Raw genomic sequence first — 23,356 nt, 5'->3', positions numbered from 1 at the left:
CCACGTGTGGCTGGCGGCTGCCACATTGAACAGCCTCGTATCTTTGTAGGGAGTTCTATTGGACAGTTTTGATATATAGTATTTCAGCTACATTTTGAGAAAAAGTTGGCCTGGAAATTACCGTTTTTCAATATGGTAGCCTTTAAGAAAATATATTTTGAGTCTCACATAATTTCTCTGCCCTCCTCCCCAAACTTACTGAATGCCTTCCTTTTTTTTGTAAGTTAAAGTATTCTTCCATGTCCTCTGAAGAGAAAGCATGCCGCCTGCAGTCCTGCTTTGGGAACAACACAGGTGGATAACCTGTGGACTTTGATGGATTTGTGCCTCGTGTGCCCATTTTTAAAATAAAACCTGAGTTAGTTAGAAATACTCGTTTAAAAATTCTCTTGGTGTATCTAGCTCAAAGTTCGTCTCAGGAAAATCAGGAGAGTGATTTTATCCTGGCCCCCTGTCATGCTTAGATAGTATAGTAGGTGAGCAAGAGACTTTTCGGTTTTAAGTAGTGGACGCAAATCCAGTTTCAAGATACTAAGTTCCAGTTATTCTTAGGTGTAAAACATTTCAGAACTGCTCACTGCCTCAGGCAGATTTCTGAAGGGAAGTTCTGCTGCTTGAGGGTAGCAACATGAAGAAAAAACATACACGTGACACCACACGTGTATACACACGCATATATTTATATAAGTATGCATGCTCATCACACGTGTGTGCAGATACACGTGCAGAGCTAGACATGCACACACATGTGCGGATCTCCTTCACTCGTGTGTATACGTGGACAGTATATGTATGGTAGTAATTGATACTTGCATATTTTAAGCATAAGATCATTTTAATGAAATGAAACCAGCAACAAAAAGTAGATAATGTTGTACTTATTGAAACTTTTTATAATTTGAGATCTTTCTATTCTGAATATCCAATTCTCTTTCTTTAGAAAGAAAAGTTTGCTGATGCTTCAGAAGAGGCAGTCTCTGTTCAGAGAAGCGTGCAAGGTACGTCTTACTGAAGTGAGCAGCTCACTTTAGAGAATGTCATGTTCTCAGACTGGAGCTGGCCTCTGGCGTTATGTAAGACAGATGCTGCCTGTGGTCTAATTTCACTCTCCTGAAAGTTTCCACACTGCCCAGTAGTGCTGGATTCCATTGGCTTCCTGAAGCCTCAAACTCCCATTAATTCTTCATTCTTTTGACTTAAAGCTTTTTCCATATTAAAATGTAAGTATACTTGGGAAAAGCATTATCTTACTTAAGCTTACGTCTTTGGTAGCTTTATTGAGTTTTAAGTGGAAGTAGGAAAGAGATTCCAGGAAAAGGGTTGCCTAGTGCCTCATCTGCAGATTTGGGGAGGCAAGAGAGAGCAGCTCACTTCCTTCCTTAGGTTCCCTGTACAGTGATCTGTTTGATCTGTAACGAGACTCTTTAGTGTTCCTGTGACCCCCAATCTCAAGCATATGACTCGATTTGGTTGTAAGACAGCCAAGCTGTAGGTGGTTTGTTAACTGTGAAATATACTAAACTTTTAACTTTATCCCAAATAGAGACTGTAAGTAAATTACACCAAAAAGAGGAACAGTTTAATGAGTTGTCTTCTGAATTGGAGAAGTTGAGAGAAAATTTAACAGGTAAGAAGACGTCTGGTTACTATTAACATTAAATATAGGAGGCTTCCTGGGATTTGCGATCCCTGTAGTACTTCACAGTAACATCTCTACTATTCAGGCATAAATTCTTCACTCGCTGTTGTGTTACATTGTGGTAAAAGACTTGTTGGAGGTCTGTACGCGTCAGCAAATTCTCTCTGCCTTGTTTCCCTGCAAGTCAGCATCCATCACCTCTCACCACTCCCACTGCTACCCTTGATTCAAGCCAACAGTCATCTTTGATGTTTTTTTTTTAAATAGGGGATTATTAGGTTTTATTTATTTAATAGTGGTACCAGGAATTGAACCCAGGACCTCATGCATGCTAGGCACACACTTTGCCCTCCTTTCTCCAAACCATCATCTTTAATCTGAGCTACTGTAACAGCTGGTAACAGCCACTTCTGCTCTTGCCCTTCAGTCCATTCTCAGCACAGCAGCCGGAGTAATACTTTCATTAGGTCTGACCATGTTGCTCAAGATGGCCCAGTGGCCCCCATCTCCCTCAGACTAAAAGCTGTGGTCCCTACCATCATCGGGGCCTGTTATCACTCTGATTTTATCCTGTACTCTTATCCCCTTGTTCTTTCCAGTAAAGCTATATCGGCTTCCTTGCTGACACTTGATTGTCAAGCATGTTCCTGCCTCAGGGCCTTTACACTTGCCTGCATTCCTCTTACCTCACTTCCCTCAGGATTATACTTAAACATCACCATCTCCAAGAGACTCTTATCAAGATTTTAACCTCCCCAACTCCTTCCTAGCTCCTTTCTCTGCTTGTATTTTTTTTCCTCTTAGCACTTACCGCTGTCTATTACATGATTTATTTTCCATGTTTATCTTGTCTATTGTCTGTCTGCTTTGCTAGAATATAATTTGCATGAGGGGAGGGGCTGCTGTATGCAAATATTCCCAGAGCAAGGCTTGGCACACAGGATGTAATCAATGCATTTTTATTAATTATAACACAACAGTGCAACTTTTTTCTACATGTATTCAGATATGGAGGAAAAATTTAGAGAGAGAGATGAAAGAGAAGAGCAGTTGATAAAGGCAAAGGAAAAGTTGGAAAACGATATTGCAGAAATAATGAAAATGTCGGGAGATAATTCTTCTCAGCTGACAAAAATGAATGACGAATTACGTCTGAAAGAAAGGTAGGTATGAACGTAAATAAGAGTGTGTGCTTTGGGTTAGGCTCTGAAGCAACGTCTGGATGGAGGGGACCTGAACTCTTCAGGATTGTTTTTTTTTTTAATTTTAAATTTTCTGCAATTTTTAAAGGTTACTTTCCAGTTACAGTTACTGCAAAATATTGGCTGTATTCTCCATGTAGTCAGGATTGTTGTGTTTTAAAAGTTGCCTGTCTCCCTTCCTTCCTCTTATTATCTCACTATATCCTTGAATGAACTATTTAGCCTTCTAAAGAGAACAGTATTGTAGACTTTTTGGTGACTTGTAAAGAAAAGGTAGTGGTTTACCGATGGCAGTAACATCTTTTACAGGCAGTTAAAAATGTTTTTAACCTATTTCAGTATAATAATAGGTAACATTTGTTATTAAGGGCTGACTGTGCGCCATGTGCTATGCTAGCAGCTTTCTGTATTTTCTGGAGTATATTTTCTCATTCTCATAATAATCCTGTGAGGTTAGTGTATCATTGTTCCCATTTTAAAGGAAAAGAAGTTGAGGCTGAATGAAGCCAAGCAGCTTGCCGGAGGTCTCGGATCTCGGCAGCCTGGTCCCGGAGCCTAGCGGCTTGTTATCACTGCAGGGTACTTCCTCCGTGCGAAAGCTTCTTTTATCTCAATCTCTGTTTTTGTCTTTATTCTCAGGCTCTCGTTGCTTTGATTTTTTTTTTTCTTTTCACAGCTGCCATATAAAAAAATTGAATGTTTTATAAGGCAGAAACTTCTAGAGGACACGTTAGCCCCGTTAGACTTCTGATTCTGAAAGTGTTACTGCTCGGCCGAGTGGTGTTTGCACCTAGCCGTGCGCCCACGTGCAGTCCGGCGCTGGTGGGTGGTGGGCCCCTGGGCCTGGGGTGGGGAACTCAGATCAGACTTGCTGTGAGGCAGGTGAGCTGCACGGGTGGCTGGGGCACAGAGCCTTTGAGACGCTCCACCTCTGTAGGTGTAAAATACAGAGGTCCCCTCGAAGTTTCCCTCCTGTTCTCCGGTCCACTAGGTAGCCTGTTCTCCAGTTCATGGCGTCATTTTCTGTACATCTTTATCTGACCCCATGGTTATCTTTAAGCTGGAACTTGGAATTATTTAATGTCATTTTTGTATCTTCTGATCTCAAGCCGCACCAAACCTTTGATAATCTAGTCTGCTAAAATTTTGAAACCTTTCTAAAGATTTATTTCCTCTGGTAGGTTTACTTTTCACTCACTTTTCCTTATTTCTCTCTTGACAAAAAATAATAAACCTTGGCAATTACAGTAGTTGTTACTCTAGGTAATGTATTTATAACCACCACAATTGTTAAAATTATTCTTCAGGACAAGTCTTTTTTTTTTTTTGCTTATTTCAGATGTTATTAATTACTCATAACATTTTAAATCATTAATACAATTATTAATAGTATCTTTTAAAGTATAACTTTAGAATTTAAAGCACTCTCGAAACATCTGACACGTTGTCTTGAAACTTGTTCTAGGAATGTAGAGGAATTACAGCTAAAACTTACAAAGGCTAATGAAAATGCAAGTTTTCTGCAGAAAAGTATTGGGGAGGTAACTCTCAAGGCTGAGCAGAGCCAGCAAGAAGCAGCTAAAAAGCACGAAGAAGAGAAGAAAGAACTCCTGAAAAAATTGTCGGACCTGGTAAGGAGAGGATCAGGGGGACCATTTGCTGGCGGGGAGGTGAGGGGCAGGGTGGATGTGGCTTGGTGACTGACTCCTCGCTTGCGGTTCCTGCAGGAAAAGAAGGTGGAAGTGAGCCACAACCAGTGTCAAGATCTGAAAGCCAGGTATGAAGAAGCCAGTTCTGAGACAAAGGCCAAGCATGACGAAGTCCTGCAGAACCTCAGGAAGGTGCTGTTGGACACGGAGGAGCGGCTGAAGGCCGCGCAGGAGGAGAACAGCGCCTTGCTGCAGGAGGTGGAGGAGCTGAGAAAGCAAGCCGACAAAGCCAGAGTACGTCCCGGGAGAAGCACGTTGTGTCGCCGTTGGCATCGCGGCTGCGAGGGTGCTTGGGGGGCAGCAGCAAACGGGATGGGTTAAGTTGGCCTTGGCAAACGCTGATCTCCAGCGTGCATGGCGGGATGGTGAACGCTTTCCTGTGGCTTCCGGTGCTTTGTCCCAGCCGCTGTCCCTTCTCAGGCGGTGACGGCTGCAGGTCCTTCCTCTGGACGCACTGTGTAGCCGCCACCCCCTGCGCTGCTCGCTCCCCAGCTGTCACGGAGAGTCTCCTGTTGCTGGAGCTCTGTCTGCCTGGTTGCAAGAGACTCTTTGTTGTAGGAAAGCATGTTCCTCTAGTCTTGGCCATCTTACTGCCACCTTGCACCAGGGATCGGAGAGACGTCTTGCAGACAAGCAAGAGGCAGAGGCCAAGTGAAGCAAGTGGGCAGGGCACGGAGCCTGGTGGTAGGACCAGAGCGCTTTGAGGGAAGATGAGAAGGGAGAATGCCGTAGAGGGCTTTTAGTGTCCCCAGGAAGGCACTGGGAGGCTTATTAACAGGAAACGGTGAGAAAACATCCTACTGTGAAATAGAGTAGAACTTGATATATTGGATTTCAGTTCATGGTGTCAGGATCTTATCAGTGTCCTAATATGTTTTTTGACTCCATTTGCTTAATGAAGTTCAACCCTCCAATTACTATTTAACTTGCTCAAAGAAAAGCAAATGCTTGTCTTTAGATTTATTTATTTATTGGCGGTGGGGGTAGATAATTAGGCTTATCTAGTTTTAGAGGAGGCACTGGGGATTGAACCCAGGACCTTGTGCATGCTAAGCACGCACTCTACTGCTTGAGTTATACCCTCCTCGCCTCCTGTCTTAATTTTTAATGTGTCAGAGAAATGTTCCTGTATATAGGAGCTTAGTAGAAAGAAAGTATGAAAGAGCATACGTAGCCCTTGAGATAGACACCATTTAAAGCTCGTTAATTAAGTGGGGCACGACATAGTATATGTCATGTGTAAGATGCCTCCTAAATTTTTGACTCTTCTGGCCGACAAGGCTTTCTCTTTTCCCTATGAAATATCTCCAGTTCTTACATTTTACCCTGGATACAATTTCCAGACTTTTTGTCTTTGTGGTTCCCTTTATCTGGACAGACCCCTGTTTTTTAGTGTTTCCCTTAAAATGTTACAGCCTGACCAAACCACAGCGTTCTAGTAGTTTGTGTAAGGTCTCATTAATTTTGTTTGTTGGGGTTTTTTGTTTGTTTGTTTGTTTGTTTACAGGGGTCATTTGGTTAAAATGCCAGGATTGTTCTCCCTCTAAAGTTGTCTGGTTATATGATTTCTGTGGATTTCAATGTTTGTCAACAATAGTGGCTCACAAACTCTTTTGAGAATCTGATGAAACCTTAAGATGTTTTTCCAGGAGTGTTTGTAGCTGCACTCAACAGTTTTATATGAAATTTCAGGAGGTTCATGGAGCCTACAGTGCTTATGTTTTTCCTAGTTAAAGATCCAGTGAGTCCAGTACAGTAGCCACCAGCCACATGTGGCCATTTAAATTTAAATTGGTTAAACACTAGTACAATTATAAATTCATCTTCTCAGTCGCACTCACCACACTGCAAGTGCTCACTAGCCACACGTGTGGCTGGTGGTACTATAATGGATGGTGCTGATAAAGTGTATTTTCATCACTGCAGAAAGTTCTGGGCAGTGTTAGTAGAGACACTGTGGTCAAATTGTTTTATAAACCAGTACATTTTTAAAAAACCTATTTATTTTAGTCACCAAAGCCTAGCAAATTAGTCTATTTTTAATAAGTTACATGTAATATTGGGACTAAATCAGTTTCAGGCCAGGTCCTTTAGTAAATAAGCTTCTGCAGTTAGTGTGAAAAGCAATGGTTTGTTTTCCCTCACTCTTCCTCCCCTTTTTTGGTTAAAATATACTCACTTTTTGTAGTCCTTTGGATTTTTTTCAATTTGATTTTTTTTTTTAATTTCATTTTTTAAAATGGAGTTACTGGGGATTGAACCCAGGACCTTGTGCATGCTAAGCATGCACTCTACCACTGAGCTAGACCCTACCCTATTCCTGGATTGTGTTTTTAAAAATCCTTCTATTAAATCCTTTCAGTGATAGAAATAATTGGATAATTGGAATGGCAAAAAAGAATCTTAGGCCCCGATGTCAAGATCAAGCTACTGTTTTTATCTTCTAGGTGGTTGTCAGTAATATTTCAAAAGTTGTTTCAAAGAGAAAATAAACTAATAGATATGTCAGCACTCTGCGAAGCTAGACTTGCTTTGCATTTCCCTTTTATGGGCTCTGTTCATCTGGTTTCTTTCCCCTGTTATCCAGATAGTTTCTGTGACATTTATTGTAAAAATGTTTTAAACTTTAATGATTTAGGTTACATTAAGTTATCTGGGCTTGCATTTGTCTGCTTGATTTCATTTTGTTTCCATTCTTTCCTCCTTTTGTTTCTGTAGTCGCTAACTTATTTATTAACCTCAGCCAAAAAGGAAATTGAACTAATGTCAGAAGAGCTGAGGGGTCTGAAATCAGAGAAGCAGCTTCTTGCACAGGAGGGAAATGCATTAAAGTTAGAAAAAGGTTCACTTTTGTCGAAGCTTGTAGAGGTGGAGGCCAAAATAACTTTACTTCAGGAAGACCAACAGAAACTGTGGTCAGTAAACGAAACTCTTAATTTAGAAAAGGAGAAAGTCTTAGAAGAAAAGCAAGATGCCAAAAAGCTTTATCAGCAGGAACAGCTCGATAAAGCAGCTTTGGCTGTTGAGAGAGAAAAATTACTTAGCGAGGTCAACATTGCACAGGAAGAACTCTTGAAGATAAACATGGAAAATGACTCTCTGCAAGCTTCCAAAGCAAGCTTGCAGGCACTCATAGAGGAACTCCAGTTCAGCAAGGATTTTCTGATTGCTGAGTCTAAGAAGAGTCAGGAAGAAAAAGATCACCTGGAGGACCGTATCAAGAAGCTTGTTACTGAAAACCTGGCCTTGGCTAAAGATAAAGATGAAATTATTCAGAAGCTTCAGAGCTCTTATGAGGAGCTAGTCAAAGACCAGAAAACCTTGGTGCAGGAGATTGAAGACCTCACAACTGAGAAAAAATCAGCTTTAGAGAAGCAGTCAGCTCTTGATAACATGTGTGTAGCCTTACAGGTGGAAAGAGACCGGCTTCTTCAAAACAGCAAAGATCTGCAGTTTGAGAAGGACATGCTGCTTCAAGATCAGGACAAACGGAATGCCAGCCTGGAGGCCGCCCTCCAGGTCAAACATCTGCTCAGCACGGAAGCCCATGAGCTCCGTGCACAGCTGGATGAGGCCAGCAAAGCTCTGAGGAAGGCCGAGCTGGAGACGATGCAGCTTCAGGCCACAAACACAAGCCTCACAAAGCTGCTGGAAGAAATTAAGGCCAGTCGGGAGATCACAGACTCCGAGTGCATCCAGCTTTTGCACGAAAAAGAAGCCTTGGCCTCGTCTGAGAGAAGGCTCTTGGCGGAAAATGAAGAACTTCTGAGTGAGAATAGGCTCATCACTGAAAAGCTCAACAAGTGCACAGAAGAGGCTGCCCACGTGGAGACAAACCTGAGTGAGAAGATCGCTTTCCTAACTTCTGAGAAGGAGGTGGCTTGTCAGAAAATCGTTAAGCTCAAAAAGCAGCATGATAGTCTCTTGAGGGAAAAATCTGTGCTGGAAATGCAAAACGGGGATTTACTTGCAGAAAGGGAGAATTCCATCAAAGCCATAGGAGACCTTAAAAAGAAATATGATCAGGAGTCTGCAAACAGAAGAATCATCGTGCACGAGAAGATGAAACTGCTCAGTAATCTTGATGCTCTGAAGAAAGAGCTTCAGGAGAGAAAGAAGGAAAACCAAGAGCTCACAGCCACCAAGTGTGATCTCTCTCTGATGCTGAAAGAGGCTCAGAATGCCAAAAAGATCCTAGAAAAACAACACACTAACGTATTGCAGGCCAAGGAGAGTTTGGATGCTGAACTGAAGGCTTGCTGTTCTGAAAAGAACATCTTGCTGAGGGATGGGTTGAACCTGCAGGAAGAGTGTCAGAAGCTGAACGAGGAGGTGCACACAGTGCAGCAGTCCCTCATCCTGGAGAAAGAAGCCAGAGCACAGGACAAAGAGTCGTCCTTGTATGAAAGCAACAAACTCCACGGGCAAATGGTGCTCCTGGAGCAGGAGGTGGAACAGCTCAGAGTGTGCATGAAGGAGCTCCAGTCTGAAAACTTTGTGCTCATCCAAGACAAGACCAAATCAGAGGAAAAAGTGGCGGAGATCATTAAGGAAAAGGAACTCTTGAGTGCAGAGACGGCTCAGCTTGCTGCCAACATAGAGGCTCTGAAGAGCGACTTTGCCACCTTGTCCAAGTCCAAGTTGGAGCTGCAGGAGCTGCACAGCTACCTCACCAAGATCTTGGATGACCTGCGGCTGAACCACGAGGTGACCCTGGCCGAGCGAGCCAAGGTGGTGCAGGACAACAAGAACCTCCTGGCCGAGAAAAGAGAGATGATGCTGAGAAAGGACGAACTCTTGAAAGAGAAGGAGAAGCTGGCCGAGAGCTACTTCATCCTTCAGAAAGAGATTAGCCAGCTGGCCAAAACCAACAGCCATATCTCAGCCAATCTCCTAGAGTCTCAGAATGAAAACCGTATTTTGAGGAAAGACAAGAGCAAGCTCACTCTTAAAATTAGGGAGCTCGAGACGCTGCAGTCATTTACGGTAAAGGGGGAGGTTCGAGTCCGGAGCACCTCGACTAACACTGTGTACTAACCCTGTAGTGGCCGAGGGATGTGTCTTCATTCCCACTGAAGGAACCCCACCCCGTGTAGTCACTTGCTTAGATGTTGCAGGCTGTTTGGTTACCACCTGAAAAAGGCAGCTCTTTACTAAATGTCTAATTGTAGTCTCTCTCTCCATTAGGAAAAAATTACAAACTGTGAATAAAAACGATGTATTTTTTTAATTGAGGGAGAAATTTTTTTGACAGAGGTCAACTGTGGTTCTCAAAGGTTTAAGAAAAGTGGTAAAATGGGCACATTTTGAAACATAGTATTTTCTACATGGCCTTTAACTGCTTCATTGTGTCTGTTCATTTGACGCTGGAAGAGTCCAGGGAGGTCTCCACAGCTGGTAACCGGGAAGGCGTAAAGGCGGAATTCCCATCAGCTTTAGAGGCCATGTGAAATTGTAAGCAAGTGCCTAAAAAGACGTTAATTCACTTTTACGATTTCTTCGAAAACTTTATCAGCTAAGGATTTTTTTCATATGCGTATTATCTTTTTTATTCACAGCCATGCTTTTGTTCATAACCTGCAGCTTTTCATAGACTTTGCCATCCGTTGCTTCGCATTAAACACTCGAGACTTGCACTGTAATTGCCCAAATTTTATTTTTATTTGAAAAATTCTCAACCTAAATTCCGAGTGATCTCAGAAGCCCCGAATTTGAAATGAGGAAGAATAGTATTTTAAACATACAACAGTAAATATGAGTAAGGGAAAAATTCGACCACACAAAGATGTTACTCTTTCTTGTCACTCAAACATAAGTCAGAACGGTGCACTAGTCACTGTAGTTGAAACTTGGGAGATGTTGGCTTAGAGGGGTCTGAAAATACACAGATTGCATATTACAATTGGCTTGTTGAAGAATGGCACTGGGGGTCTGTGACTTTGTTCTGGTTTGGAGTCAAGACCTTTGATGTGCTGGTCTGTCTGTCTGGCGCAGGTTGGTGACTGGGTCACCCTCTCTGTGTGCTTCCTTTAACCACACAGACCCTGAGCCCTGCTGGGCAGCTCGGCCTGAGCGTCAGTCGCCTCACCGGGTCGGCAAGGGGTGCCTTCGTTTCTCACAGTGCTTTCTTGTATTTAGGCTGCTCAAACAGCAGAGGATGCCATGCAGATAATGGAACAGATGACCAAAGAGAAGACCGAGACTCTGGCCTCCTTGGAGGATTCCAAGCAAACAAATGAAAAACTGCAGAATGAAGTAATCAGATTTAAGTGGCTTTTTGTACAGAGGACAGCTTATCGACTTCATGGAATGTTTGGTCACTAACTCAGGATTGTTTGTTTTTTGAAGTGTGGCCTTCCACAGGTTTGATCGATGTTAGTGGAGTGGAATGTACACCAGGACCGTGATAATGTTTAATAAAGTGTACTACTCCACTGCTTACTTAGTAGGGTCAACCTTTAAAGAATGAGGAGGAACCCCTAATAGCGTGGCTTTTCTATGATAATTTTTCAGTGATAGAACTAATGAGAAGAGGTACTGAGCACATTCTCTAGCTTTTATATTTTTTTATCCTAAATTAACGTAATTTTTTCCTCAACTGTCTCCCAGCTTTGAGCTACTGAACTCCATCCCTCAACCCTGAGTTTGACATAGGCCTTCTCTTGGCCTAATTCAGTACTGTTTCCCTTTACAGTCATTTGAATCAGTCACTTCTGAGTTTCAGACAAGTTTGTAGCGTCAAGATAATTTTGATTCTGTCCAAAAGTAGCATTTCTCATTCTTGCACCCTTCTTTGACGTCCCCCTCCCCCTCCCAACTCATACCAACCCTTTCTTTCTTTGGAAAGCTGTTCTGTAAACCCCGAGCAGATTGCTTCGCCAAAATAGTTACATGAAGTTCTGCAGAACTTCAGATGCTTTTTATTTTTTAATTTTTTTTTTTTTACCATTTAAAAAACAATTCTTTTATTAAAGTGTTGATTTACAATGTTAGTTTCAGGTGTACAGCCAAGTAATTCAGTTGTACATATATATATTTTTTTCTTTTCAGATGCTTTTACATTATATGTTTTTTTTTTACATTTTTTATTGATTCATAATCATTTTACAGTATTGTGTCAAATTCCAGTGTTCAGCACAATTTTTCAGTCATTCATGGACATATACACACTCATTGTCACTTTTTTTCTCTGTGATTTATCATAACATTTTGTGTATATTTCCCTGTGCTATACAGTGTAGTCTTGTTTATCTATTCTACAATTTTGAAATCCCAGTCTATCCCTTCCCACCCTCTACCACCCCTCAGATGCTTTTTAAAGTGATAGGTAAGACATTAAGGAATTAAAGGAAGGGAAGGCAGCCACACTGAGTGGCTACTGTAAACATCAGGCCTTCTTATTGCGGGAGGTCAAAGATTGAAATCCAGAAAGACATGAACGTTTTGAGACAATTATTGGGTAAATAAAACTTGACGCAGAAGGGAGTGCATTTATGGAGCTGATTGTCCTAAGAGCAGAAGACAAGCTGAAAACATAAAAGCGTTAAAAAACCATAGATGATAATCAAAATTAGAAACTAAAGTAAATGAGAAAATTTTAGATAATGTCTCTAACCTTTGACGATAGATTCAGCCTTTGAAGGGAGAAAGGTGGGCTTCCCTGACATGCCCCTTGGTGTCCCATCTATCACAGTGGGTCTAGAAAACAAGACTGGGTGAATCATTTTTTGGACCCACTGTGATATTTTGGGATTTTTTTGTTCCATGAGTCTGGAATGCTAGAGGGCATTAAAGGAAGATGGTGGTGTTAAAACTAACAGGACACTCTCTAGGACTCCTGACTTGGGAGCGTGTGATGTGGCAGAAGTATCTTTGGCCACAGGGGATAACTACACAAGTCCTCGGAAGCCAGCGCCGCCCGAGGAGCCCACCTTGGGTGGTGGATCCCCCATAACGAGCTCCCCGCCTGGGAGCACCTAGAGCTCCAGCCGCCTGCCAGAGCCTGTGGTTGGTCATGTCCCCACTCCTTTCAGCAGCATGTCGGGCCCTGTGCTGGCTGCGTCCCCCACAGGCAGGTGATGGGACTGACTGTTAGTGAGTGCTTTTCAGTCTCACCACATGACTTTTTCCTTTTCAGGCTGAAATTCAGATGAATAACTAAATCTTTTCCCATACACAAATATTCCAATAATTTTTGTAATGAGGGCTATATAAGTGTGGTACGGCACTGAAAAACATCATTTCCTAAATCACGAATCTGTGGGGAACGAGAGGGGTTTGTTTTCATTACAGAGTTAATCCTTGTGGATATCATGCCTTTGCAGTTTCTTTCTTTTTTTTAAAGATGGATCATACATACATCTCAAATTCAGTGATAAATATTGAGAACTGTACCCAAGGTGAAAAAAAAAGTTTGCTTTAATTTACATGGCAATTTAGTTTGACATTTTGGCCAGCTGTACAGGAAATGTCTGACTAAATGTAAGGGGGAGGTTGCAGCTTATAATAGACCTGATCATTTGTACTCTCTTCACCCAGGTGACCCTCTTATTTTTTTTTTGCAAGTGACTAATTTCACCTACCTTTCTAATGTACGTTTTCATGAATGATTTGTCTATCCAGTCATGTCATTGGAAAATGAAATAATTTCATCAAGCTCTTTTCTCTTGGTCTTTAAGTTGGATACACTTAAAGAAAACAACTTGAAAAATGTGGAAGAGCTGAACAAATCAAAAGAACTTCTGACGGTAGAGAATCAAAAAATGGAAGAATTCAGGAAAGAAATGTAAGTTTACCTCCTTTGAGAGAAATTGTGGGAACGTATTTAAAATTGCAAAAGTGAGAACAGTGCTAATTATTTTAAAGGTGCTTGGCAGATACGTGAAGTCAAGCTTAAAAGTCACCCTCCTGCCCCGCAAAGGCTGTTGCAAACCTGAGAAGTCGGAACTATAGCTCAATTACAGGATCAAAATGAAATGTGTGCTGGCTCATGAGTTAGGACATTTGGAATCCAAACGTGACTTCTTAAAGCCTTACGAAAATACAAGTGGAATCAGTTTTTTAAAGTCGTGTGTTCCCGTGGTAGCTAATCTCAACGTTAAGAAACATTAGACCCTCTATTCGTAAATCCCTCAAACCCCTCTAGGGAAAAAGCATGTACTTTCAAGATTATCAATAATCTTGATTTTAAGAGTGATCAAGCCTTCCGACATGAAATTAAATGAGCAGAATTTTGGAAGACTCTTTTTCCTCATCAAGGTTTACCCGTCAGTCTGCTACCCAGATTTCAGGCAGACAGGCTGCCCACATTTCCTTTGTCAAGACGTCCTTTCAAATTTGGTTCTTACAATTATTGCAGATGGTCATTTATCTGGCATTTTCAATGAGAGTCACAGAGTAGATTTCATTTTGCTTCTCTGTTCTGAGAACTCCACTGTATCATCTATGTGTGAACCTAAAAATGTAAAGCCAGTTGATCTGGTGAACATTTGAGTATGTCCTTTGCCTTAGGTATAGTTAAACCGGGAAAGGTACAAAGGTACAAAAACCATGGAGACCCTGCCCTTCAGGGATTTGTATTATTTATTTCCAGGTTTGATCAAACAGACGAGCTTCAAACACAAAAGCATCAGCTCCAAGCTGCTGTTCCCAAGTCTATCCCCAGTTCTGTTTGTTGATCAGGCTTGGATTAAATTAGTGTATATTATGTCTAGTTCTTCTGACAGTTCTTAAAATCCTCCTAGAAGTAAACATCTGCGCTGCTCATCTGAGGAGATGGACAGCTCACGAGGTGGACGATGGGTCCTTTCCTCGGTCTTAGTGATACTTCCCTAGGTGACGTTCAGACAGCTCCCAGCAGCTGCGCTTACACAGACATACACATTTACAGTTGTGGTGGCCACCAGGGGAGGCTGAAATCTCCTGGTCTGTCAAAGCCAAATCACACAAAGAGAAGTCAGATCAATTCGGAGAGGGTGGGTTCAGCTGTAGTGTAGGGTCCCCCCGCCACTTGACACAGCAGTTGTGCTAACCTGGAGTGTTCAGAGCAGCACGTTGACTTGGGTTCATTTGTGTCACACAGGCAGCTGGTGAGGGAGGATCTGAGCGGCAGGAGAAGAGTCCCTCACCAGCCTCCCTCTGCCAGAGTCCCGCCTCTGGGCTCTCTGGGCCGTGCTAGGTGACGGAGGGGCAGGGCCAGAGGGACCAAGCCGAGGGCTCGTGGGAGTCAGAGAACACTCCTCTTTCCTGCACCACTTCCTAGGAGTCTCCTGTAATGGGCATGACCTTGGTCTGCTGTGTAATCCTCACCCAGTCTTTCTGTCATGTCACCTACCCCCAGATGGCATGGGGTGGTTTCACCTCTACCAAGAGAGAAGCTGTTCTTGTGCACCTTTCTTTGACGATCCCACTGAATAATAAACGCTTAGCCTCATGCCTGTGGGCACAAGGGATCGGGAGCAAAATCGCAGGCCACGCTGCTGGCCCTCTGACCCGGGCCTGCCTCCTGCCTCGTGCTGCCTCCCAGAGCTCCAACTGCGGGCAGTGGTCCGGGCAAGGAGGACCCAGACCACAGGGCAGACAGAGCCTGGGCTGCTTTTGACTGTCAGCCTTTTCTCTGGCCCGCCAGACCCGAGAGCATCCCGTCCTGTGCTGGTAACTCGGCGCAACGTGGCCGCCATTCTTAGCAGGAGGGAGGGGCAGTGGGAAACACAGCGGTGACGTCGTGGGAAACTGCTGGAGGGAGGTGTGAGGAGTAGGCTGCCCCCAGTGACTCACTGTCCCCTGCCCTAGACTTGGCCACATTTCAGGGACCATCTGATAGAAATGTGCTACATAATGAGAACAGTGCTTCTCAAAATAAAAATGAAGAAAAGCAGTCATTCTACTGTTCCTTAGTCTTGTTCCCCGGTGCTCGAAGCTGCACAGCTGTTGGTTTCTCTACGGCTCAGCGCATATCCGGGATCTTCACGTCCTCTAGAGCTTTTGGGGTGTTCCTCTTCACCTGGCAGGCAAACTGCAGTTCCTGAAGAAAAAGGGACACAGGCAGGAGTTCTAAAGAGACCCACCTCCTATAGAATCTTATCCTGGGCCCTGGACACCCAGCACTTGTAACTAAATGTTCTTTTTCCTCTATGCTATTTACTGAACTAGTTTTAGGAAAACTCTTGATTTTGGTTAGCCAGCTCCTATTTTTAGTTGGAGAGAGAGAATAAGATGTTTTTTCTCTGGTGTGTAATTTTGAATCTCAGGGAAAATGATACAAGCCATTTAATTTTTGCCTTTAATTACTCACCTGGCACAGTAATAAATCTGTAATATATTTAGCAAGGTAATTAATGGGTTTATGATGGATTCCTAAGTAGAATGTTTGCAAGTCGGTATTAGCAATGTTTATTTTGCCTCTCAGTTTTAAAACTGTGACAGTCTTCTGTTGCAAGACACCTTATTATGTAGAAAGAAACGCAGCTTAAAAAATTGTGAGAAATGTATTTGTAGGTGTTTTCAGGATGACTCCTTTGAGTATGTCCAGCAGTTAAGCTGTCAGAGCCCGCTCCCTCTGTGACGTGTATGTATCCACTCTGGTCTGAAGGAAGGTGGAAAGGCGTCGTACATCAGAGTCACCGCTGAGCTCTGTCTGCCAGTGTTGACTCTGGTTCTCTTGGGTCTGCAGCTTCCTTGTTTTGGGGCATATCTTTTCACTTCCCTGAGCTTCAGTTTTGTCATCTTTAAAATACAGACGACAACATTAGCCTCCTCGGGCTTTGAAGATTAAATGAGAACATGTACCTGAAAGCATTCTGTAGTTTTGAAACACTGAACAAATACCATTTTTTTAAATCTTAGGGCATCTTGCTGTTTCCTTGACTCCTTGTTTTAATTTTCCTGACTATGGGCTCTTTAAACCAAGGATTTAAAAAAACTTTAAAGGATGAAAATCTTTGAGAGAGAAAGAACAGTATCACAAAACTCTCACTGACTAACCATTAATGCTGAGCCCAAATAGCCCCTGATAAGCCAGTGACCACCTGGGACTGAAAGGTTTGGCTTACGATGATTCTGTCATAAGTAAAGTCTTCTGATTTGTCAAGAACTGATGGACTTTGGCCAGAAGATGAACCTTAACCTGTACAGTGTGTGTGTGTATGTTTTGAACCATAGTTAAAACCAAGCCTCTCAGCATTGGAATGACTAATTACCTGAGGCTAAAATTCCTTCTCCAGTTTTCTTCACTTGCTAAATAAACATCTCCGCAAAACGCCAAATTTAATGTGCTAAGAGAACTTTTATGTAGACACATTTCCCTGTATCTTCGTGAGGTCAGCTCCGTAGGTATGTAATAGGTGCACGGAGAATTCAAAATCGAGAAAACTGAAGACGCCAAGCACTGCCACCCATTAGACAATTGAAGTTAAAAATAGATGTGTTCATGCATCAGCAGATGGTTCAAACCCAGATGACTTGATGCAAAATCCAGCCATGTGTGACAGCTCACTCAATGGAGTATGGCCAGCACAGACTTAAAATTCATAATTACATCAAAACCTTCTATGGCATAAAACTAAAATCCAACGATCAAATAAACTATTTTGAATATCTGCATGTAAAGGATAATAATTTGGGGTATATATTTTGGATTAATCTTAATAACAGGAAGAGTTTTTAATGAATACATTTATCCTGTTCACATTTTAAATGCTGATGTTCATGATATAGGTTAGCAAGCTACATTTTTATTTGCTTCTTTTAATAGCAAGTTAGCATTATGGAAAGAATACACTCAAAATACAACACTTGTTATGTAATTAGAAAACTGCATTTCCTTTGGGCATTGCACCTCTGGTTGTCCTGGAAGTATCCCCAGATTCACACCAGCACTTGATTCTGACAGATACTGGCAAGGGGGACTATTAGATTTTCACTTCTGCCGGGAAAAAACAGATTACAGGCTCATACAATTAGAACAGAGTGCTGTGGCACTTTTTCAACGTAGTTGGTTTCAATATCATTTTCTAATAAAATAAGGGAAATGCCGGCCATTTCATTTGTCATTTATTTGCTAATGACACTGCTTTTTGTATGGGGAGTGTTTAGAAGTGGGGTAAGTGTGGGTGGCGAGAGGGTGGATGTAGTGTTTATTAGATTGAAAAAAATGTAATAATTGTGGGTGGCAGTCCTCCTGAGGTTAAAGCCATGTGGCCCCCCTTGCCTGTAGATGAGTCTGCCTCTTGTTATACATCTTATCAGGCACGTGACCCAGATATATTTTCCTCAGTGCTGTGAAGCTGGTCGTCTCCCACAGTTTCCTTGCCTGTCTTGTTTCTATGGTAACCCTGTGCTCACTGTCCTTGCAGAGAAACCCTAAAGCAGGCAGCGGCTCAGAAGTCCCAGCAGCTTTCAGCGTTGCAAGAAGAGAACGTGAAACTTGCCGAGGAGCTGGGGAGAAGCAGGGACGAAGTCACAGGTCATCAAAAGGTCGGTGGGCCTCGGAGGGGGCGGGGGCGGTGTTCCTGGCTCTGCCCTGCTGGTGCCTGCTGCTGTGGTCAGGGCACTTGCGGGCTCCTCAGAGAAGTGCTGGATGTGGTGGGGTCGTTCAGATGGGGTTTCAAGTCACCTGTGTTGTGTGTCTTCTTGTTTTCAAGTGTGCTGCGGTGGGATTTGGGCAGGAGTGACAGGTCTTTAAAAAAAAAACAAACCACTGGGAACTTGCAAGCAAGTAGAAAATAAGATCTCTCTCCAGTGATCTTATAGCAAAGCGTTTGAACGGAAAGGAACAGTATCTTCTCCCTACTGCTTGGGTTTCAATTTTTTTTTTTCCTCTAAGATTTTTTTTTTCTTTCTTTCATGAGAATTGGTTTTCAGGAAACAGATTCCAAGAAAATGGATTTGGTGTGAGGGTTGGCAGCTGTTTTTAAATAGAACTCTGCTTTTCTTTAAACTAAAAAATTTTTTTAAACATCTAATGGAACTGTGTATATATGTGCACTAGTGTGCATTGATGTATGGAATGTGTGTTACACCTGGAATGACCTAACCACAATCTACTTGCTTCTGTATTTAAATTACAAAGGTTTCTGACAAGTTTATAGAACACTGAAACAAGACCGATTGTAAAGAATGCTGTCTTCTGCTTTTTATTCTTTAGAGGTGGAATCAGACTGCTAAACTGTTAGTCACATCTGACTTCAGAGCAGAGGCTCGAAAAATGTCATTTTAAAGAGAATTTTCCTATATAGTCATTAATTCTTGCTTTTACACATCAAGGGAAGAAAATTTTTTCCCCAAGCATACTTTGTAAACGTTATTTTCTCACTTGGACGGAGTAGTTTGGGTTAGTTGTACTATGTATCCGTTGATGCCGTACAGTTGGTGGTCAAAGCGCTTTCTGGAAAGTTGGTTTCAGACTTTCAGGTCCTCATTATGGCTTTCCACAATTTTCTTCCTTCACAAGAGAGACGGCCCCTCTCTGCAGACTCCAGGATGATGGTGGTGGTGGTTTAGAGGCTCGTACTGTGTGACAGGCACAAGTAAATGACAGCTGTCCTGTCAGTCTTCAGAGTAATCCTAGGAGATGGCACAGTCATTATCCCCGCGTGTGAAACAGGAAACGGAAGCACCGAGAAGATAGTACCGCGCTCAGCCTCGTTCAGCCAATAGCGTCAGGAGATGTGTGTCATCTGATTTGGGTGGGGCAGAGAGTCCGAGCAGGGTGACTTAAATGGGTCGCCACACTCTGCTTTGGTCAGTGTGTGAGAAAGTGAGGGTCATGAAAAACAGATGCCCTTTGACCAGATGAGGTTCCTTTTTTCCTGGCACAAACCAGAGCGTCTGAAGCCCTGGGGACCTCTGCCGTCCTTGATCCATGAAGACTTGCAAGGGAAGGATCTCAGCTGAGTGCTGAGTCTGTTCACCACCTTTTCTCTCACCCCATGGAACGTCTTTGGTGGAGAGAATGGATTCCACACACGCGGGGACCACACAGAAACCAGCCTCTCCTCTTGCGCCGTGACCTTAACTGGGCTGTTGATTGCATTTCCTGTTTCAGTCCTTCAGAACCGGGAGGACCAAGAGGGAAGCGTCTCTATTTCTTGGGCAGAGGTTTTCAGGGTTCCTCTCCATCCTCCGGCTCTTTCTCTTTTGCCTTGGGACTTGAATTACCTTCCTTTTGAAAAGGTTTTGTGACCAATGTTTTGAAAATCAGTGACTTTGAGGAGTGTCATAAAACTGCTCCTGCAGAGGAGCAGCTAGGACAGCGACCTTTAAAGAAGGGCTGTTGTGTGTGTTTTATGCGGGAGAGAGAAGCAGGTGGCCGTGAACTAACACTTAGTGATAAAGACTTTAGGGAGGTACTGATCACCGAGAAAGGCTGCAGGTAGCTCTTCCCTTGATACATATGTATACGTTTCAAAAGAGTGGAGAGAATCGGCCATTTAAAACAACTTAGAAGCAGCCTTGTCTAAAGAAGGGGGATTCATTCCCTGGCTCCGTTACTCTTACTGTGTAATAATCTCCAAGACTCTGGAGTGCCTCTTGCTTACGTAAAATCACGGATTTCCACTTCGTTACTTTCTATAGTTGAGCCAAACTATTGATCAGCTTTGTTCAGAAATATACTACAGAGTCTGGCAGAAACCCTATTTTTTAAAAGAAAGTCTTTATTATAGGACTATAGAAATATTCAGGGTTTCATCCTGAAATGAAGGCAGTGGAGACTGGATTGACGCGGGACAGATAAACACTGACCTGGGACCTGGTTCCACCCTGCCCCCTTTGCTGAGCAGCACCAGAATCTGTTGACCGTTGACCAAGCAGACGGCTTTGCCGGGGTTGCACAGGCTCAGGGCCGCATATACGAGACAGTGAGGTTACTTTGTAGACAAGGAAGGTGAGGCTCAAAACTGAAGCAGCTTTGCAAAGGCACAGAGCGAGGCTGTGGGGGGAGCGGGGGGAGCCGGGGTCTGAGCGCGTGTCCGGCTACCTTGTGAGCCTGTTTGCTCTCTGCCGGCCTTTACTGAGGATAAAGCTTAACATCTGTGTACTTCATAATTGTTGTTGTTAAGATTTTTAAAAAACAAAACAACCCTCTGAGCTGGAAATGGGGTCGATGGGGTCGAACACTACTATAAAAATGCACTCTCAGTTCTTGGTATTTGTGTTTTCTGCCTCCAGTATTTATTTTGCTTAGAAAGCCCAGGGGATCCCAGAATCTGTTTCTCATCTGGAGGCTCTGCTAGAAATACTGGCTGAGGCCTTTGATTTCCTTGAGAAGCCCCTGTCAGGAGAGGGCTGCTTCACTTCCTGTTTGTCATTTGGAAATGAGGTTACTGGTTGAAATAAAACAATCCGTGCGTCCCTGTGACTGGTTTTGTAGAGCATTCTCTCTATCACCTTAAAAGGGGATTGTGGGAAATTCTGAAAGAGGGCTAACAATGAGCAGGGCTGGTTGGCCAAAGATAGTGATACTAGGTTCTGTGCTTCACGAGAAGCCCTCGTTGGACGTGATTGACAGCTGGGCCCCATGCACCCCTGTGAAGAAGAATGGTAACCACTGAAAGGCCCATCGCCCTCTAGAACGGAGCCAGCCGAGCCAGAGGGGAGCAGCCCACGAGTGTGCGCTCAGTTGTCCGCCCTGTCAGACATCTCCTTTCCAGCAACAGTGGTTTCTGTAGGTCCCCTTTCCAAAGTCAGGTTAGAAGTGTTGGATCTCTCCAGCATCAACAGTGACAGAAATCCTTGTGAAATGTCACATAGAGCGCCTTGTCTTTTAAAAGAGACTGTCTCAGATTGAACCATGTGAAACTACTGTCGTCCCGCGGTTCCCTGCGGTTTGTCCTAATAGCCAGTGTCCCTAATTTTCCTTCTCTTGATGACTGACGATTCTGGAGATTGTCATCATAGTTGCCATTGCCTGTTCACACTCGCATGTTTCCAGCTTGATGGCCTGACTGGTTTCATGCTGCTTTGGGTCAGGCTTGTGCATGTGTGTGTTCAGATACACATAACATAAAGTGCACCGTTTTAACCATTTTACAGTTCAGTGGCATTTGGTACATTCATAATGCTGTGCAGCCGTCACCTCTGTCTAGTTCCAGAATATCTTCGTCACCCCAGAGACCCCGTGCCCATGTAAGCTCCCCAGTCTCCCCCACCCCAGCCCCTGCCAAGCATTAACCTATGTTTATCTCTATACATTTGCTTATTCTGGGTTTTTTATATAAGTGGCACCACAAAATACGTGTCTGCTTGTGTCTGGCTTCTTTCACTCAGCATGTTTTCAAGGTCCATCCATTTCGTAGCGTGTATCAGAACTTCTTTCTTTTCCTGGCTGAATAGTATTTTGTTGAAGGGACCTACTGCGTTTTGTTTATCCATTTGCTTCAGGGGCTTCACGTCTTCTCTCTGCATTCAGACCGCCCCCTATTCCTCCTGAAGTCTGCATCCCTGCCTGTAGCCACCACCTCTGATTGTGCCTCTGGGTCTTCTGTGGGTTGGGAAAGCCTCCTCAATTCCTTAAAAGCAGTTCTGGCAATCTTGCCACACTGTCCACAATCACAACCCTATCTTCTCCGTATCTTTACTTCCAAACTTTTTACTTCCAAAGTATGTTTCACCTCCCATTTTCTTCCCCATCCCCTGCAGTCCACTTTTTGTCACCACTGGTACACTTCAGAAATAACTCTTGCTCGAGTTGTCACTTGCCTGTGATTGCACACGCGCAGGGCTTCCTTCCACCGTCCGTGGACATTGGCACCGCCACCCGCATCCCCGGCTCTCCTCCTTTGGCTTCTCTGCACCACTTGCTCGTGTTTCTCCTGCATCTGCCGCCGCTCCCCAGCCGCTTGCCATTCGCGCGCCGGCTTTTGCATGTCTTCTTCTCCCTTCCTCCGCTGGTGAACTTGTCCTCACTGTTGGGGGCCCACCCTAAGTGCCATCACCGCTGGTCTCCCGGGGAGACGCTTTCTTCCTTGGTTCAGGGAACACTGTCTGTGGTCATCCCAGGCTCTCCCCGCACAGGTGGTGGGAGAGGGGCCTCCTGGAACGTGGTGTGCAGGTTTAGTGAGTGGAAAGGAACGGGGGGTGGAGTGTCTCCTTGGCCAGGCCCTCAGGTCCTGTTTTATGGAATGGGGTGCAGAGCCTTCTGACCACTCTTTCTACTCTGTTGCACAAGTCTGCGTACTTCCAGTTTGTGGCTTTGTTGCAGGAGTTGTGGTCGCCACACGAGCGGGGCATCTGCTCTGCGTGGGTGGTAGTGTGTACAGTGTGAATTCGGGCAGGGTCTCGTGGTTTTGAGATGAATGGAAGCCATACAGAGCATTGTTTCTTCTCATAGAGAATACTAAAAATAATCAGAATAATTCGAGCCTTCTGTAGAAACAGTCACCTTAGGGGAGACTCTTTAGAAATGTCTGCTTTATCATTCCCCCCTGTGAGGGCTGCACTTACACTGAACTGTCACTGTGGGAACAGGGCTGATTTTCGCCCTGGTTATTTGCAAAATGAGGTTACAGTTGGCTCGTGGAAATGGACAGATAGCGGATGAGTCAATAACTGCATGTCATCAACATTTCTTCCTGACAGAGGTTGTAGCAGGTGCAGTTTACAAAAAAACCCTGGGCTTATCTCAACTGATCCACGAGTAATCGCCCGCCTTTTAAATAAGCTTGAATTCCCAGATGTGAATGTTTAGAAAGGGGATGCTGTTTTTAGTATGTCATGTTTTATTTTGGAACAGTGATCATCAGTCATCAAATTTCAGTCTGGGCTGGGAGGACTTAGCTGGGCAAGTAGGTCTGAGGGGAGCAGGATCA

The 23,356-nt window shown here is 43.7% G+C and overlaps 1 protein-coding gene across 7 annotated transcripts in view; it reads left to right on the top strand.

Annotated features, from left to right (window-relative positions):
- Positions 1-23,356, top strand: part of CLIP1 (CAP-Gly domain containing linker protein 1) — a 112,914-nt gene that overhangs the window by 67,349 nt on the left and 22,209 nt on the right. For 4 of the 7 annotated variants that reach the window (XM_072953419.1, XM_072953418.1, XM_072953416.1 and 1 more), the window contains 9 exons: positions 941-998; positions 1,544-1,627; positions 2,646-2,802; positions 4,307-4,472; positions 4,569-4,784; positions 7,269-9,536; positions 10,689-10,805; positions 13,229-13,335; positions 17,903-18,023. In XM_072953419.1, the coding sequence (XP_072809520.1) occupies positions 941-998; positions 1,544-1,627; positions 2,646-2,802; positions 4,307-4,472; positions 4,569-4,784; positions 7,269-9,536; positions 10,689-10,805; positions 13,229-13,335; positions 17,903-18,023 (3,294 nt within the window). The remainder of the gene's footprint in view (positions 1-940; positions 999-1,543; positions 1,628-2,645; positions 2,803-4,306; positions 4,473-4,568; positions 4,785-7,268; positions 9,537-10,688; positions 10,806-13,228; positions 13,336-17,902; positions 18,024-23,356) is intronic. The other 3 variants (XM_072953422.1, XM_072953421.1, XM_072953420.1) reach the window with 1 other exon arrangement.

The sequence above is a fragment of the Vicugna pacos genome, chromosome 32, assembly GCF_048564905.1.
Source record: "Vicugna pacos chromosome 32, VicPac4, whole genome shotgun sequence".
NCBI lineage: Eukaryota > Metazoa > Chordata > Mammalia > Artiodactyla > Camelidae > Vicugna > Vicugna pacos.
Note: the sequence above shows the minus strand (reverse complement) of the source record. Positions and strands in the feature narration are given on the sequence as shown.